Source organism: Gopherus evgoodei, chromosome 13 (genome assembly GCF_007399415.2).
Source record: "Gopherus evgoodei ecotype Sinaloan lineage chromosome 13, rGopEvg1_v1.p, whole genome shotgun sequence".
In the NCBI taxonomy this organism is placed as follows: Eukaryota; Metazoa; Chordata; order Testudines; family Testudinidae; genus Gopherus; species Gopherus evgoodei.
In genome coordinates this window covers 4,299,567-4,318,776 of record NC_044334.1, presented here as the reverse complement: position 1 = coordinate 4,318,776, position 19,210 = coordinate 4,299,567, and the positions used below count along the sequence as shown (strand labels likewise).

The 19,210-nt window shown below is 45.8% G+C and overlaps 2 protein-coding genes across 7 annotated transcripts in view; one reads left to right on the top strand and one right to left on the bottom strand.

Moving 5' to 3' along the window:
• Positions 1-19,210, bottom strand: part of CORO1C (coronin 1C) — a 76,453-nt gene that overhangs the window by 4,746 nt on the left and 52,497 nt on the right. For all 6 annotated transcript variants that reach the window (XM_030583328.1, XM_030583329.1, XM_030583334.1 and 3 more), the window contains 5 exons: positions 10,704-10,833; positions 3,439-3,620; positions 2,734-2,853; positions 1,872-1,976; positions 822-967 (listed from right to left, as the gene is read on the bottom strand). In XM_030583328.1, the coding sequence (XP_030439188.1) occupies positions 822-967; positions 1,872-1,976; positions 2,734-2,853; positions 3,439-3,620; positions 10,704-10,833 (683 nt within the window). The remainder of the gene's footprint in view (positions 1-821; positions 968-1,871; positions 1,977-2,733; positions 2,854-3,438; positions 3,621-10,703; positions 10,834-19,210) is intronic.
• On the top strand, positions 3,630-10,695 carry LOC115661130 (zinc finger BED domain-containing protein 2-like). Its single transcript, XM_030583336.1, has one exon. The coding sequence runs from the start codon at positions 7,123-7,125 to the stop codon at positions 7,753-7,755; it is 633 nt and encodes a 210-aa protein (XP_030439196.1). The 5' UTR covers positions 3,630-7,122; the 3' UTR covers positions 7,756-10,695.

Genomic DNA, 19,210 nt, shown 5'->3' with positions numbered 1-19,210 from the left:
CTGCATCTCTGGCCACCAGGCTGCTGCATTATACGCGGCCTATCTCCACACCAGTCTTCCACCCCTACTTGCATTTTGAGCTAGAAGACAACCACCAATTAAACAGTTATGGTAGGTGCCTCTTCCTTACCGTGGGATGTTTACTTGGCATGGCTTTCGCTGGCAGTTTTCAGCCATGTCAGCAATCTTTGGTTAAGCCAGTGCTGCTGTACTGTTCTCCAAGAGTCCGAAATTGTTTCTAATCTAAGTTTATGAAGCAGCACTGCACAGCCTGGAAGGAGATTAATGCTAGACTATCAAAGAGATATCCCTTTAATATTAACCCTGTAGTAAACCAGGCTTATGTCTGACCCAGTATAGAGCATAACTACCTCGATGGAACACACTTGGTTTTAGCAAAGCTGATTCCAGCAGCTTGCTATGTTAGATACTGTCCATCAGTCTGTTAGTCTCAACCCAAACACTGACCCACTTTCAGTTCAGACCATATTATCCCTAGCAGAATATCAGCACTTGTCACAGAGAGCGAAGGGTACTACAGAAAACCTGACAGAACACGAGAGTGAGTGAGAGGTCTCTAAATCAGTCGTTATTTGTGTCACTGTCTCAGATCACACATCGAATTGAGCTATTAAGTGCTCCCATCTCCTTCAGTTCTTGTACCAAATACATCTCTTGCTTGTGTGAGGTTGTTATGCTTTGTACTACATGAACCTGGCTGGCGAGGCCCAGGATGTGCACCAAAAGCCGGAATATAAATGGGCTAGCCCGATTAGCTGTGTCGCTCACATCCACGTGCCAGCCGCTCAGGACTCCATTACCTGGCGATTTCACACTTGTTCACATCCAGGCCCCTCTTTGGCATGAACCCCATCCCCCTCTGCGGTTCTTTGCTGCTGAAGGTGTTGAGGTAGTGGACATATGGGGATTCATCTGTGATCTCAAAGTAGCGAATGCTGCTGTCACCCTGCAGGGAACAAAGAAGAAGGAGAATGAAAGGGGCGGTGACTATTCCATGGCCCTAGGATCCCCTCTTGGCCCTGGGATACTGTGCTTAGGAAGTGGAGGGGCTCCCTTCCTAACGAGGCCCCATGTCCTTTACACAAAAAGCGAAGTCTGCTGTCAAGCCTCCTCCCTGAAGAGAGAAGGAATGCGTCATGCTAGTGCACAAGCCATCTCCAGCTTCTATGAAGCTGTCAAACACAATGGCAATACTATGAACACTGTGCTGCACTGGAACGTCTGTCCAAAGCGGACATGAATGAGGCAATGCTGGAGACGCGGGCAGCCACAATGTACTGGGTAGGTGAGGCAACAATGGAGAGGTTAAATTCAGGGACCAGTGGCATTTCCATTACATGGGAGGCAAAAGGAATATCTCGTAACAATCTGACCTTCAAAAAGCATCACATAAAAGGAGAGAAGCATCAGAAACAATTGCCCCATGAGTAATGTACATTTTATAGTTAATTTTCTCCAGCTGAAATTTTCACTGATCATCAGGCAGCTAATGGCCTCATCTCAGCCTGCTTAGTCACTATCAGTCTACTGCTGCATTCATAGAATATCAGGGCTGGAAGGGACCTCAGGAAGTCATCTAGTCCTGCTCCCTGCTCAAAGCAGGACCAATCCCTTGATAGATTTTTACCCCAGTTCCCTAAATGGCCCCCTCAGTGATTGAGCTCACAACCCTGGGTTTAGCAGGCCAATGCTCAAACCACTGAGCTATCCTTCCCCGTCATTCAGACAGACCCATTAGCATGGCTATCACAAAACAGATGTCCAGTGTAATCAAGGTTCATTATCTCAACAGGCTCTCACAAGCAAACTGCTGCACAACCACTTCGCTCCTCTTGGAAGCTGCTCCATACCTTGCCACACAAGTAAATGATATTGGTGTCCGGGTCATAGAATGGAAGCAGCACCCCATTGCTGGTGTCCATTTCGTGCAGGGCTATTGGCTCATCCATATTTTTCTGCAAATGAGATTTGTATCAGATCATTAGAGAACAGAAATCCCCAGTAAATTCATTAGCTAAATCTTTTGTGATTCCTACTGTTTGGGGAATGACCAACAGCAATTTCACTTCTCTGAAGGACCTTAAATTGTAGCATGCACAGTCATTGTTTGAGAGAACACTGGTTTTCTGAGGACCTGCTATCAAAAGCTGTTTTTAACAGGTCCCCCCAAACACATGCCAAGTTAAAGAAGAGATTAGAGACACAATCATGGTACTAAGTCTATTGCACAATTTAAGAAACAGACCATGTCACAGCTGGTACCACACTGTATTGGCACATGAAAGATTTCGGATGGAAGTGGCCCTCTCGGAAGGTCTGCAGGATCTGCTTTTTGCTTTGGTCAGATTTACGTTTGGCTTGGCTGGCTTGTTCTAGGACACCACTGCTTTGCATATATTTTCTGATCTGTTCAATAATAAATGCCGCTTTGAATATTTAGCTGCTGTTATGCCTTCACTGTTCTTGGGAAGACACAGAAGACTTCCTCCAAGGAGATTATACAAGAGTCAATTTCCTTTACAGATACAAATTTGGGGCCTAAACAGGTTGGCGCTGTCCTCTGCTGTGACATGTAGCGGCAGGATTAGAGAGCTAAGGAGAAGGGGAATATAATCTCACTAATAAAATGTAACCGTTGCAGTAACTAGCAGGCTGTCTTGGCCAGTAACTTATGACAGCATTATAACTAAGGACAAGCTGGATGGCACATACAGGATTCCACAGGGCGAGCTGCCGTTCACTCATGCGGCTGAAGCCAGTGGTAAAGACGTTGCCATCAGAGAGGAAGATGGCTCTCATGGGCCGCGCTCCCTCATGGGCCCTCTCTTTCTCCTGAAATGGATTTGCAGAGAAAAACATTCAGCACTCAAGAGAAATCCTGATTCATGATGAATTAACCCAAATTCTATTTGTTGAGTTGCATAGAACCACTGCCCCAAGAAGCTGACCAGATGGTATACAGTCCTTGCCCAAAGCTCCAGGTGAAAAAATAATTACTAATATACAAAAGAAGTAGCGTCTGTTCAGTTGGTTTCTTTCAGTGCCGCCTATCATGCAGAATTACACATTCTAAAAACAAAATTAAAACGAACTGATATTTCGGCAAGCTACAGCACATGCAAATAGACAGCTATGCCACTAACTCTCCCACTGCAACTATAGGTACACAATTTTGCCTGAAAATTACGCAATAAATTACCCTTGTGCAGATTTAAAAATCGGGCCCAAAATGTTGATAATTCAAGCACAAATGCTATAAAATTAGAAGGAGTGCCTCAGCACTGCTACCCTTCCTGTAACATTTCACCAGCTTTGCAAATCTCTCAACATTAAACAAAACACAAACATTTGAGTTTGTCTACATGCTTTTGCTAAGCATCTCCTGCACTGACACTCCACTGCTTTTAACATACTCACAGCAACAATTTCTTGTTTCCTAGGGTCAATGACTCGGACTTTTTTGTCTTTAGAAGCTGTACAGATCAGGCTGCCGTTGCGATTCCAGCTCACATTGTAAATCATGTCCAGATGCATGTCATCCAGGTTTACAAGGGCTTCGCCTGTTCCCACATTCCAGATGACGACTATATTATCACAGCCTAAAGGAGAATAGTAATCAGACTTTACAGCCAACTCACAACCAGAGCACACAGGACAGTTTTCAGAGGGGTTTAAAACAGAGGATAGTTCTAAGGGAAGCCAGTTCTATTCTCAGGAAGAGGAAAACACTTAATCTATGTTTCGCTTCCATCATTAATTGTGTTACTGCAGGACAAGGAGCCCTGGTAACAGACCAAGACCCCACTGTGCTAGCAACAAAAGCAGATTCTCCAGAGTAAAGAGACCTCCCCCATACTTCATATGGTTTGCAGGTGCACCATCAGTCTCAATCTGTACAGCCACACCATGGGTAGAACATGCAGAAGGTCTGCTTCCATTTTAAGGGGGTATTTAAGTCAGAAAGCTGTAAAGCAGGATAGAGTTGCCCGTACCCTCCAAGGCTCACCACCTGGGCATGTTTAAAGATGCTTGTAAGTTTTGTTTGGGATGAAGAACATTTCTCAAGGTCGGTGGCATTAAGGATGTTCTGCAGAGGGCAAGAACAGAAGGTACAATGTCTTAGTGCCTCCAGGCAGGTGCCTGATACGGAGCATTGTACAACCTGTTCCAAGAGCTTGCAATGCAAGAATGAAATAGGAAGGACTCACAGGTGTAAGCAGCTTCAGGAGAATTCACACAGAACCCTTTCTGTAGATTAGTTGACTGGGGATGAACATTTGATACAAATTAATTAGCAGAATTTGAAGACCACTGGGGTAACCTGGTGGCAGAAGGTGGTTATTGAGAAGTTGGTGTCAGGCTGGAGGACACTTCTGTTTGCAGCAGCGACAACTATACAGGCCAAGTGGGTGAAAGGCCGGCAGGGTTTGCTTTCTGCTGTGGTCAGATTTATACTTAGCTCAGCTGGCTTGTTGCATGGTTCCAGCAGGGTCAAGGCTGCCTCTAGCAACCAGGAAAGGAAACTTTCTTCTTCTTAGACACAGGAAGTGAAAAGCCACTTCTTGGTATTTTAGCTGCCACTTAGATTATTGTGCTCTGTTCTTCCCTTCCTGTGCCAGACCTTCAGTCAGGACACTTTGATAAAGAGAACAGCCCCAAAGGCTCTACAAGATCCCTCCCCCGCCTCTACTGGTCGCTCATCAGCCTGACAGCTTTCGATCTTGACCCCACCCCATTCCCAGTTTCCATATGGCCCAGGTTAGCAGTAAGGGGCTAGCAAGAGTGGAGACTTTCACAAAGCAGCGCCATTCCACACAGGCACTAATACTCAGCAAAAGCACAGCACTTGTCATCTTCAAAGCACTTCATAAACCTCCCACCAGCCATCCAGTGGTCAGATCCCAGGTTTGGTGGTGGTGGATGTAGTGTTCTGAAACCTAGATTCCCTCCTGATTCTAAATGAATCTGTGTCATACCAGCCCGTCTGCCCTGTGCTCATCCTGCTTTCCCCACCTCCTCCTGGCCCGGCATTCTGCCTCTTACCCCAGTACCCCTCCTCTACTATAAACACTGCACTGCTAGAACAGCGGAGCCCTTTCCAAGCCCAGCGAGCCACCCCCTGTTCATGCACTATGGATCCCAGGATAACCCGATTGTGCCCCCGAAATCCCAGTGTGGCAGTGCACAAAGAATCGGTACATGGGCAGTAAATCAAGCCCAGAATGTCCTGACCACCCCTAATATGGCACCCGGGCAAAGCTCAGCAGGGGGAGACGTTAAGATAGGCACTTTCTTAAACCATCCTTTTCCTCACTGATATGCATTCCCACCCCCAAACCCAAGCAAGACATACAACCCTGGACCAAACAGCCACACACTCCCTGTTCCCGCCTTCAAGATATACATCCCCTGCCCAGCTATGAAAATCCACCCAGCTCCCGCCCTCATATTCTGGAGCCACCCAAAAGATGTTCCAGATTTGTTTCATCACCAAAGACATGGTCACACTAATATCCTCCCTGCTAGCTGGTCTCCAGTGCAGCTGGAAGAGCTGGAGGTGCCGGTTACACTGCTCTGCATGCCAGACTGAAAGGCGGAACACTGGGCCTAGCGCAGCCATCCAGTGAATTAAGAATCCGGTTCCTGGGATTCGTAGCTGCTTCCAGCAATGCCCCAGACCTCCTGGGATCCTGTCTCTTTAAAATTTCTTTAGTGCAGAGAATGATTGACAAAGGAGTCGGCCAGCACTTCCTGATCAGATCATACACTAAGAAGTAACTAGGGTAGGAAGCAGCAGAGGAGAGGGAAAACAGTAGCTGAAGCCAGCCTGGGGCCAGCGAATCCTCAGGGAACTGAGCACCAAGGCTCCCCACGCCCCACTTGCAGACAGCCAAGTTTTGCCAAGGCAAAGAGCGTGCCAGGAGAGGAACTCCCCAGCTCCACCTCCTCCTCCCCTAGCCTGCAGAGAGGGCAGGCTCGGCAGCAGTGCACAGGGGGAATCTGTGCCTTCATGACTGCACAGCCTGCCTGGAGTTTGTGTATCAGCTGATGAGAAGCTGGAGCAGCAGGAAGGGAAGCGAAGCGGCCTGGCTCAGCCCAGGCTTGGTAAGGCAGAGAAATGCACCCTGAGAAGATAATGGGAGAGACCCACGGCCAGTACTGGCTACCAGGGAAAGTTACGGACTGACTGACTCAGAGCACCGGTTGCTGACTGAGACCTTCTGGTGCTCCGGATTACAGCAACCCAATGCACTAGGGAGGGGCCCCCAGCTGGGGGGAGACAGACACGGCCATGGCTGTATCATGAACTATTACACGTGGGCTCTGGTTGCTGTTATTAAAAGGAAAGAGGAATCACCCTGCCCACTTTGTGACTGCACCGCTGCAGACTGCGCCTTGCCAGGAGCCAGTGCACAGAGAGCCTGGGTTCCGCAATACGACACGGGTGCAAGTAACCAATGTGCGAAGCGTGTGGCCTGGCAAGCACAGGACTGGGAGCCAGCAATTTCTAACCTGTAGCCCCAGCTGTGTCACCAAAGCACTCAGAGGCCTTGCACACTGGCTAAGTATGGACATGTGACCTACCTCACAGGGCCGTCATGAGAACTAGCTCACGTTTGTGAAGGGCACTGAGGAAAAGCACTAGGTAAGTGCTGAGAACTTCTAGAGGAGGAAAAAAAGCTTTAAACAGACGGCCATTCCGGCCAGCATAGGTTTGGTAATTGCAGCAACTTCAGCTCACACAGTTTTGGACCTTCTTCAAATCCAAAACTCGAGACACAACTAAGTGACTTTTGCTCAGCTTTGCTGCATCACCTGTGGGCAAGAAGGGTTTAATTGGAGAGGGGACAAGTGGATGGCACTGAACAGGGACTCTGCTACTAAGGAGACAAGGGTCACATAAGAGAAAGACTGAATCACCCCCTCTCTCTAGTGGAGGAATAAGGAGAGAAGAGAAGGTCCCAGAGTCAACTGGATGAATTTGATGGATGTGTTTCTTTGAGGCATTCTGAGGGTTAAGAGGTTTCACACTTGGGGTGCAGGGGTTTTAGAGCATTGGTCGCACTTTGCACTTCTCTGTCTGCTGAACTTCGAGAGGGGATGAAGCAGGAAGAGGAGGAGGTGGTTGTGAGGATAGAGGAGGAAGAGGTTGGTAACGCAGGAGCGCGGAGAGGTGCAGTGCCCGCCCGCACACACCATGGCAGGGGAGTGAGATTTTCTGAGGTGTGGGAGTACTTCCACCTTGCCCCACCCCGGACTGGTCACCACCCCAGCCAATATGCTGCCTGCAGGCTCTGTGGCCGACAGGTCAGCCGTGGTCCAGGGCTGAACGTTGGGACCACCGCTCTGTGGAAACACCTGAGGAGCATGCATAGAGAGGCGCTGGAGAAGAGTGGACACAGGCAGGTCAACCAATGCCCAGTGGCGCACTTGCCTGTGGTACAGCACCAGCCAGTCGCAGAGGGGGAATGGGCTCACCTCATGGAGCAGATGGGGGCGCTGGCTCTGCGTGCCAGCCAGCGGGAGAGGGAAGTGGAGAAGAGGGAGAAGGCCGTGGAGCGGCGCGAGAGGGCCGTGGAGCGGCGCGAGAGGGCCGTGGAAGAGGAGGAGAAATCTCTGACAGAGAGGATGCTGAGGATGAAGGCTGAGGAGGTTCAGGTGCGGCTGAAAGGCACATGCGAGAGGGAAAGTGCCCTGGCCTCAGCTGCTGCTCTCCCCATGCATTTTGTGTAGGAATACTTGGGTTGTGAGACTAAGAACACCACCCAGGCAGGTGACTGAGGCAACATTTTAAGACCTGGAGTGAACTGTCTTGACTATGTTCCAGGCCTCTGAGCTGCGAAACAGAACCACCAATCTCCCTGATTCCCTTCAGCCTCGGACAGCCTCCTTCTGAAACAAAAGGCACAGATCTTGCATGTTCAAAGCTGGGCCAAACAATTATATGGCTCCTGGTTTCTGACACTGAGGAATACGGAGCTCCACCAGGCACACGCAGTCTCAACAAAAGCCCCGCACAAGCAATGCTGCGAGTGGACTCCGCCAGTCATGGCCCTAGCAGGCCTACGATGTGGTCAGTCAAACCTCTGGTTAGGAGACCAGTTTGAAACCAAACCGAAGTCTCAGAAGACACCTGCCTATGCATAGGGCACAGAGGATCTGACGACCCAGGAAAGATTCCAGTGAAACTCTGCTAGTTTTCATTACTAGGCTCAAAACCAACCTAGCCAAGTTTCACACAGTTTCCAGCGATGCAATAAAGTCCTCACACCACTTTTACTGATATTGACTTGGGACCACAAAAATATTTCTTCATCTTGTTTTCTTAAGCATGCTTATCACAGAATGTAATTGTAACAGAAGTTAAAAGAATCCCATTGGATGGACTGTGCAAATAGAGGGGACAGTAAGTACTGAAAATGAAAGTTTGTGAAAAGACTCTCCAAACACATGCAGGTACCATTCAGATGGACATGCAAGACTGTTTGGCTAGTCTCATACAGGGACTTTGGCTTTGTCTACATGGGAAAGTTATATCAATTCAGCCAAATTGATATGGCATCCTTAAGCCAAAATAAGCATCTTCCCAAGGGGGCTGCACAGATTTCACTAAATCAGTGCAGTTCTCGTGCAGATAAGGCCTTTGGCCGGGGTAGTCAATAAGTGGACCGTAGGCCAAATCCCGACCAGATGCTTTTCGGCAGACTGCGCAGGCTGAAACTGGAGCCGCATCCACTCCCCTGCACAGGGTCCCCAAGCACAGAGCTGGTGACCACAGTGTTCCCCTGGGCGGTTGCTTGTGCAGCCTCAGCCCCACCAGCAGCAGTGCAGGGATGGGGCAGGGGGGTGAGTGGCAACATTTAGGAGGGGATGTCTGCACCCCCCCGCCCCCCCCCCCCCACACAGTCTAATATGTCTCCACTATGCCATGCGCCTCCAATCAGGAAGCGATGGGAGTGGAATGTGCTCATTCTGCAGCCCAGAGGGCAGCACTGTCTGGGCCCTAATTCAAATTCTTCTCTGCATTTCCTGGAGACAGTGAGGTTGGCTGGGCCATGGAGTTGCAGTTTGTGGGCCTCGGGCCCTACCTGGCAACCCAGCTGGTAAGTGCCTGACAGGATCCTGCAGCACCCATTTGTGCCGGGGCACCAAGCACAGCGCACGCACACACACCCACACCCCAGGTGCTCCCCAGAGCCTCCCACCCTGGCTTTGTCTCCTCCCGACCCCGTGTTTCAGGGCCAGTCCCCAGAGCCCTCTCCAGCCTTCCCCCCCACACACACCCCAATCAGCCTCTTTCCCTTCCCATTCTGTCGCCTTCAGTCACCCACTACTGCCATATCCTGGCCTCCCCAGGCCTGCTCTCTGGAGTCTCCTTGGTCCCTCCCACTATCTAGAGCCTCCTTTCTACCCCCCCGTTATTCCAGCCTCCGCTAGGGCCTTTCACTGCTAGCTGGATCATAGTCCAATAGCTTCACCTCCTGACTCCGAGCTCAGAAGTATTCACAAACATTCACACCTTGTTTTGCTGCCCAGATCCCAGCCCAGATCCATTCCTCTTCCACCTGCCCCCATCTCTGCAACTTGGCTCAACTGGGGACACAAAGGAACGTTGCTGGGGGAGGAGAGAAGCAGCAACACCAGGTGGCTCAGACCAGCCCCTGCATCCAGTTTTCAGTTTAGGGAAAGAAGGTCACTCTACTCTCCAGGGAGGGACCTGGGTGGGGGTCTGGACCTTGACTATACCTTGACCAAAAAATAATTGATCACCCCTGCCTTAGGTGCTGTCCACATGAGAACAAAACCCTAGCAGCTACACATCTGAAGCAGGGTCCTGCCAGAACCTTACATGATCACACTGTAGCTAGCTACAGCTAGTTTTCAATACTGTTCTCACCAGTATGCAGAGGTACTTGCTTTCCTGGGTATCCCTGCTAGCAGACACCTAAATTGCAGACCCAGTACCCTACCAGGTTTCCATCATAGGTTATTCACATAGTTATACACTGCACAGACCGTGAAAATCATGATAAGACTAACAGTATTTGAAAATTGTTGCCAACACTGTTGTAAACTTCTGCTAACGTGGACAGGACCAAAGATGGAACTGGACGGAGGGAGGAGGCCTGCAATATGTATTTGACACCTCTGCTTTGATACCTTGGATTATCAGTGAGAGAACACCACCCCCATTTGTTATTTTCTGTTAATATATGAGAAACTGACCTGGAAAAGAGAAACATTTACACTTTTGTTAAAAGCAAGTGAGGGGGCGGTGGGGAAGAAGGTGAATTGTTGAATAGCTGAACCTGAAATGGTGGTTATACTTGCTTATCAATAAAGTCTGGAATGGTTTAAATGCAACTGTTTCCTGCAGACAATTTCCTAGGTCTCATGTCTGCAAATCAGAGAGGGCAAGCACTCAGCACAGAATGGGAGAAAATGTTTTTTTCTGCATTAGCAGAAAAAAAAAGCAGTATTGTTCTGTTTATACTGCATCTAGGATGATGGGGTCCGTGACTGGTAATCTGTTAAAACAAGGACAGTATCCTAATTGACCCAGCCCTACAGACCAAAGGAACTCAGGCAAGGGTCAGCAATTCCCCCCCGAATTACCAGGTGTACGAATGAAACGTAGGCAAGAGTAATTCATTCCCCCCCGCAATGCTTACACATCATACCTGCACTGAGCAGCACATTGCGTGCAGTTGGATGCCAAGCAACGATGCCAACTCTTTTTGAATGGCCTTCTAAAACTACCACAGGCTCCGTCAAGGAGAGAGTGAGTCCGTTCTCTGGGATCTGCCATACCTGCAAAGGGGTAGGTAAAAATGATTACTGAAGGGCCATCAACTTTAAAGGACACACCAGTCATTCCGTATGTGCTGTACCATTAACAGAAGTCCAAATTCACTCCTCTTGATCTGGGCTGGAAGGCAAGAAAGCGAGGGACTCATTTATGGTCCCAAATAAGTCTCTGCCATGACTGGGCTGCTTGGAACATACCTCTGTAGATCAGTGTCTCAAGGGCACACAATTTGGCCAGTGATATTTTTAATCCACATCTTTCCCATTTCCTCGTCCAAGGAGACACCTCATTTAAGACACACTCCTAAATAAAGTGATTCAAATAAATTCTCTTGCATCTCAAACTGCATCTGAATAAACGGATCCATTTCCTAACTGCATTTTTTCTTGTTGGGAAGAACAGGCAGCCATCTTAGGGTTGGGGTTCCCTAGTTTTAAGGAAGTGGCTGTACTTGGATTAAGAATGCTCACAGTGGCTTCTTTGTTAAAATTCAAGGTCTGATTTCTGTCATTGGTTATATGGGGAGTGCAGTTAGGTGCTGGTGGAGAGTAGAGAGGTGCAGGTCCAGACACCAGGAGTCGGCAACCTTTCAGAAGTGGTGAGCCGAGTCTTCATTTATTCACTCTTATTTAAAGGTTTCGCGGGCCAGTCATACATTTTAACGTTTTTGGAAGGTCTCTTTCTACAAGTTTATAACACATAACTAAAATATTGTTGTATGTAAAGTAAATAAGATTTTAAAAAATGTTTAAGCAGCTTCATTTAAAATTAAATTAAAATGAAGAGCCTCCCCGACCGGTCGCCAGGACCTGGACAGCTTGAGTGCCACTGAAAATCAGCTCACGTATAGGTTGCCTACCCCTGTTCTACACGAAGAACTGCCAATTCACTCCACTTCCAATCTGCAGCACCACATTTGTGTGCTAGAGGTGTAGCAAGATGTCTCCAGGCAGCTGGAGAACTCAGTCTGAAGGAGGAAACACCAGAGATCATGAAATCCCAAACACTAAGAATCATGTCTCTTTGGAATTTTAAGCGAGGAGGCAGGACAGGGCATTTAATAAAGGTGGTTTCTGCGATTCATCGGTGTTTTTCATTTCTCAACCAAATCTGACCTACATATAACAAAACAAACTATAACTGCCCACCAACAGATGGCAGCATAACCACAAATTGCTTCAACCTTCTATTGTTTGCTTTTTTGGAAGGATTGACTAAGGATTGTCAGATTCTGCCCACAATACTCAAGCAAGCTGTCAAAGTCAAGCCCAATCAGCCAGAATGAGATGTGATTCAAATGGATTTTGGAAATAAAACGGGGGTGGTAGATACACACAGCGGGGCCAGCATGGATTTTAGCACTAATCCCAATTTCTCCACTCAACAGAGCATGGACACTGTAACCAAAACAAACAAAACCAACCAACACCCACAACTTCGAGACACACAGATGCTCAAAGCAAATCAGGTTACCTCAAAATAACCCCAAATTGATTTTCACTGGTCACTGATGCAGCTTCCTGAATGATGTCTCTGCTCTGTAAAGATCACTGGACATCCTTGCTTTGCCATCAGTCACTGCTAGCTAGGTATAACTGTTTGCCAGGTTAAACATTCAAGCCTTGATAGTAACTTGAATTACTCAGAGTGTTTAAATCTTGTTTTCTCCTTTATCTGGTTCATTCCACCACTGAAACTCTGCTAGCAGCAACCATGGTATTTAAACATGGCTTTTGTTAGTAACCACCGTGTTTAACCAGGTTACAAAACTCTGCATACATACCCGTTCACTCTGCAAAGACTGGCTCCCATTCTATTCATTTTGAAGTCAACAGGAGTTTTGCCACTGATTTCAACAAGAACCGCAGCTAGACCACTGTGTTAGAGGATCATGTTAGCTATATAACAAGATTCTCAGAATGTCACTGTCACTCTAAAGCCTAAAATGTCTGTTGTGTTCAGTGTGACACAATGGAAACAGCTACAAGCATGGCAGAGAGCTCTTTGTGTTCAGAATATTATCAGGTTCAACCACAGGATTTCACAGTCTGTTACCATCCAATTTTTAAATTCTTGGCCATTTTTACTTTACAAATTACACCCACACATGTACAGCCACAGTAAGGCATCTATCTTCCGTTCCAAGAGTCCCAGACCACTGTGATATCAGAATTCACTCAGCCGCTCACTAACCCTTCTCTGCAGCTAATTTGCATGCAACAAATCCATTGGTTGCGTGAGGGAGACTGCACAGATGGAGGATTATTTGGCCCAATTGCACCCATCACCAAGTCCTTGCCTGAAGTTCCAGTAGCAACAAGAGCATTAGAAACCCCACCACACCTCTAGTTTGGTTTAAATTGTTCTGGGGAAAAATTCCTTGGTGAATTTTAGAAAATCATTTGCTACTGGTCTGGAGAGCTCAAGTATCAGGTGTAAACAGGGGTTACCCACAGAAAATACCAGTGAAACAAATTAAAAAGCTACAGAAAACAAATGCTGAAACTGGGAGAACTACTGGGGAGAGGCGGGGGCAAGAGGCCACACGCATTTCACAGCAGTTGTCGAGCACTGTAATCTTTTGCAAATTGCAAAATCTACTGATCTAATAATCCTGCTTGGTATTGCAAAACACCGGGAAAGCAAAAGGTCAGACTATGCTCCAGAGTGAACTGGCCAACTCATTCCAGTGCAGGGTGGGGCGTCTCCTCTGTGTGGGATGAAATCAGATGTGGGGCAAGTTAAGTAGCTTCCAGTTTGCTCACAGGATCTAGCCTGCTAAAGGTGCAGACATGAGACACATTGAGACATGGGACAATCGCCCAGAATGAGGCACACAAAGGAGAGCTGAAAATGTTGTGAGAGTCATTGCTTTGACATCAGTTGTCTCTTCTACCAGTTGCATTTCCTAAACTGGCATTCCTGCATCAGCTTTCAGTACAGGAAGTGAAGCAGCACCAGGAAGTTTGCTCTTCAGAAGAACAGCAGGAGAGAGGTTTCTTGCACTAAAAGCACACGAGAATAAGCATAGTTCCACCATTTTTCAGTGGTAGCTTTCCTTTATACTCTTAAAGGAGTATCAATAGCTGACTATTTTCCCATGTCCCCTAAATTAGTGAACAGAAACGCAGTTTCTAGAAGTGACAGATTTATAACCACAAACATTTCAGAGGTGATAGACTGAAAAAATTGTTATATACGGTGGCTGAAGTAAAAGGAGCGAATCAGGAGCTCTGGGTTCTAATCCCCAGCTCTGCTAATGATTGCATCACCTTGGGGAGATCACTGTCTTTCTGTGCCTCAATTTCCCCATCTGTGACATGAGGAAACTATTTCCCTACTTCATTGGGGGAGGGGGGGTTTACTGTCATATTTAGATTCTTGTACTATGCCCATCACCACAGGATCTGAGGGATTAATTCATTGTTTGAGGTGCTTGGATACTATGGTAATTAAAGGCCACAAAAATACTAACAGAACTATACTTGTGAGTCTTTGGCATTATTTCTAGCGTGGTGCTTCCAGCTAAGCTACCTGGTGCCTCCAGTTACAGCAAGAGCTCTAGTTTAATTTTTAAACACACCCAATGGTCAATAATTTAATAAAATTATTTACCAAATCAACTTCTATGGGCCAGTGCATGAAAACAAACTACCAGTTCATCTTATTTAAAAGGCTGCTCGCTTATGCCAGAATTAATTCCTCCCATCTGAGAAAAGCCATTTGATATCTTCTATAAGTCCTTCCATAATAAACATTTTCCAGCTGAATACAAAACCTGCAGTACATTACAGTCATTCACAAGGTTCCTAAGCATGAATATTTAAGTAGTTCCTCATTTGCTGGCACAAGAGAATCATTCTTCAAAGGAAACATCCAACATATATGCATAGCACAGCACTTTAAAGGAAGTCTCTCTGAAAGCAATTCAGAGAGGAAAGGATGGAACTGCTCATCTCATTCTTCTGTCAGAGAGCAGAAAATGAAGGTAACTTACTAGAAAAACAGTAGATCCACATTGCAGGATAGCATTTCCTCAGATCTCAGTTAGATTGAGGTTCATTATAATCAGCACTGTACAAACAGAGAATAAAGGATGGGCCCTGCTCTTTAGAGTTTATAGTCTCAGTATTAAAAAGGAGATATGTCATTCTGTGTGATTATTCACATGCCAGTATGAGCTAGATGGGCTTCATTTGCCACATGGCTGACTTGCAGGGAGTCTTTTAGCACCACACCCTAATAAATATCAGTGATCAGAGGAGGGACTTAGGCTGGTCTTTGCCACTGATGCTCTTTTTCCAACACAGAATCTTCTAAATGAAGGTCTGGAAGGGACCTCGAGAAGTCATCAAGTAAACCCAGATCATCCCTGACAGGGGTTTGTCCAACCTGTTCTTAAAAACCTCCAGTGATGAGGATTCTACAGCCTCCCTTGGAAGCCTGTTCCAAAGCTTAACTTGCCTGAATGTAAACCTTCTTGGCTGCAGATTAAGCCCATTACTTCTTTGTCCTGCTTTCACTGGACATGGAGAACAACTGATCACTATCTTCTAAATAGCAGTTAACATATCTGAAGAGCATTATCAGGTCCCCCGCTCTGCATTCTTTTCTCAAGTCTAAACATGTCCAATTTTTTTATCCTTTCCTCACAGGTCCAGTTTTCTAAACCTTTTATCCAATTTGTCCACATCTTTCCTAGAGTGTGGCACCCAGAATTGGACACAGAACTCCTGCCGAGGCCTCACCAGGGCCGAGCAGAGTGGGACAATTACCTCCTGTGTTCTACAAACAACACTCGTGTTAATACACCTCAGAATATTAGCCTTTTTTCACAACTGCATCACACTGTTGACCCATTCAATTTGTGATCCACTATCACCCCAGATCCTTTTCAGCAGTACCACCACTGAGGTAGTTATTCCCCATTTTGTAGTTGGGCCTTTGTTTTTCTTTCTTTCTTAAGTGAAATACTTTGCATCTCTAGTTAGTGAATTTCAGCCTCTTGATTTCAAATCAATTCTCCAATTTGTCAAGGTCATTTTGAATTTTAATCCTGTCCTCCAAAGCACTTGCAACCCCTCCCAGCATGGTGTCATCCACACATTTTATAAGCATATTCCCCACATTAGCCAAGTTATTAATGAAAATATTGACTAGACCCAGACCTAGGACTGATCCCTGCAGGACCCCACTAGATAAGCCCTCCCAGTCTGACAGCAAACAATTGATCTAGATGAACTACTCCTTGAGTGTGGTCTTTCAACAAGTTGTGCAGCCACCTTATAATAATTTCATCTAGACCACATTTCCTAGTTTACTAATGAGAATGTCATGTGGGACTGTCTCAAAACTCTTATTAAAATTAAGATATATCACGTCTACTGCTTCCCCCTATCCACTAGGCCAGTATCTATCAGATAAAGAAGGAAATTAGGTTGGTTCGGCACGATTTGTTTTTGTGTCATGGGGCCACAAAGAAGAATGTTCTTCCAATATATTAAGGACCTATTTCTATAGATTAGAGACAGGCATGTGAATTTTTCCTGTTCTCATTTCTTTGCACCCAAAGCAAAGACACTAATGGTGTGTGTTTACACAGGCTAGTGCATCCATGTTAATAAAGGTTTTGCAGGGATGAGCTGGCCTAAAGCTTGATCATTTTCATACTAATTTTTGGTAGAAAAATGCACACTGAGTGGATGTTTTCAGAGAACTATCCACAGTGACTCCAAGATCTCTGAGTGGTAACAGCTAATTTAGACCCCATCATTTTATATGTATAGTTGGGATGATGTTTCCCAATGTGCATTACCTTTGCTTTCTTCAACGTTGAATTTCATCTGCCATTTTGTTGCTCATTCACCCAATTTTGAGAAATCTTTTTGTTGCTCTTCGCAGTCTGCCTGGGACTTAACTATCTTGAGTAGTTTTGTATCATCTGCAAATTTTGCCACCTCACTATTTACCCCTTTTTCCGGATCATTTATGAGCACATTGAATAGGACTGGTCCCAGCACAGGCCACTGGGGGACACTACTATTTACCTCTCTCCATTCTGAAAACGGATCATTTACTCCTACCCTTTGATCCCTATCTTTTAACCAGTTATCAGTTCAGGAGAGAACCTTCCCTCTTATCCCATGACAGCTTACTCTGCCTAAGAGCCTTTGGTGAGGGTCCTTGTCAAAGGCTTTCTGAAAATCTAAATACTATATCCACTGGATCCCCTTTGTCCACAAGCTTGTTCACCCCTCAAAGAATTCTAGTAGATTGGTGAGGCACAATTTCCCTTTACAAAAACCATGTTGACTATCCCCAAAAAATTCATGTATGTGTCTGATAATTTTGTTCTTTACTATAGTTTCAACCAGTTCTCCCAGTACTGAAGTCAGGCGTAACAACCTGTAACTGCTAGGGTCACCAGTGGAACCCTTTTTAAAATTGAGGTCATATTAGGTATTCTCCTCAAGTCATTTGGTACAGAAGCTGATTTAAACGATAGGTTACAGACTACAGTTAGCAGTCCTGCAATTTCACATCTGAGTTCCTTCAGAACTCTTGGGTGAATACAGATCTGTCGCATATTACGCGCATTTAACATGCACGATTTCAGCTCTGCGCGGTCGGGGGGGGGGGAAAGGAGAAAAATTATTTTAATACCGTACCTGTAGTGTGGGCGATTCCGTCCCCCATTACACTCAACGTAAATTTTGACTATACGTGATTTTCGCTTTACGCGCTAACTGTGAAACGTAACCCCAGCGTAAGATATGGCAGACCTGTACTTATTACTGTTTAGTTTATCAATTTGTTCCAAGACCTCCTCTAATGACCCCTCAATCTGGGACAGTTCCTCAGATTTGTTGCCTAAAGCAAATGGCTCAGGTTTGGACATCTCCTTTACATCCTCAACTGAGAGGATAGATGGAAAAAATTCATTTAGTTTCTCCGCAATGGCCTTATCATCCTTGAGTGCTCCTTTAGCACTTTGATCGCCCAGTGGCACCACTGGATGTTTAGCAGGCTTCCTGCTTCTGATGTACTTAACAGTTTTTTTGCTATTACTTTGAGTCTTTGGCTCGCTGTTCTTCAAATTCTTTTTTAGCCTTCCTACTTATATTTTTACACTTCATTTGCCAGAGTTTATGCTCCTTTTTATTTTCCTCACTAGGATTTAACTTCCACTTTTTAAAGAATGCCTTTTCCCCCCCTCTTACTGCTTCTTTTACTTTGTTTAGCCGTGGAGGCTTTTTTGGTTCTCTTACTATGGTTTTTTAATTTGGGATGTACATCTAAGTTGAGCCTCTATTATGGTGTCTTTAAAAAGTTTCCATGCGGCTTGCAGGGACTTAATTTTTGGTGCTGTGCCTTTTAATTTCTGTTTCACTAACCTCATTTTTGTGTAGGTCCCCTTTCTGAAATTAAATGTTACAATGTTGGGCTGCTGTGGTGTTTTCCCAACCACACGGATGTTAAAATTTAAGAATATTATGATCACTATTACCAAGCAGTCCAGCTATATTCAGTTCTTGGACCTGATCCTGTGCTCCACTTAGAACTAAATCAAGAATTGCCTCTCCTCCTGGGGGCTTCAGGACTAGCTGTTTCAAGAAGCAGTCTTTTAAGGTGTCAAGAAATTTTCTCTCTGCATCCCTTCCTGAGGTGACACATACCCAGCCAATATGGGGATAGCTGAAATCCCTCATTATTAAGGTTTTTTTGTTTGTTTTAACAGCTTCTCTAATCCCCCTGAGACTTTCACAGAAAGAATATAGCGGAACTGGAAACAGTTCAGAGAAACGCCATGAAGATGATCAAGGGTATGGAAAGAGGTGACTAATGGGGAATCTGATAGAGGGTCTCCAATATCATGAATGGTATAGGAACAAGTTATGAGAGAAGTGTTATTTACCTTTTCCCCACAATACAAAAGCCAGGGATCACCCACAGAGGTAGCAGGGTTAATACACACAAGAGGAAGTACTTTTTTAAAAGAACATACAACTGACCTGTGGAACTCATTGCCATAGCATGTTGTGATGCCCAAAGCGTAATTGGGTTCAAAAAAGAACTGTGTAAGTTCAAGGAGGATAGGTCCATCAATGACTATTAGTCAAGATACCTAGGGATGCAACCCCATATCTCTGACTACCAGAAGCCAGGAGTGGGTGGATCACTCCATTACTGCTCTGTTCTGTAAACTCCTCCTGAAGACAAGATACTGGACAAGATGGACCATGGTCTGACCCAGTATGGCGACTCTTATGTTCTTATTGCATCTTCAGTCTGCAGAATCTGAGCTTTCATTTCAATAAAAAAAAGTTTCTAGCCCTCAGGTGAAGATATCCATCGCAATGGAACACAAGTGTCTCTGAT

Excerpts from the sequence above, each read along its gene's own strand:
- LOC115661130 (XM_030583336.1), top strand. The coding sequence starts at position 7,123 with ATGAAGCAGGAAGAGGAGGAGGTGGTTGTGAGGATAGAGGAGGAAGAG.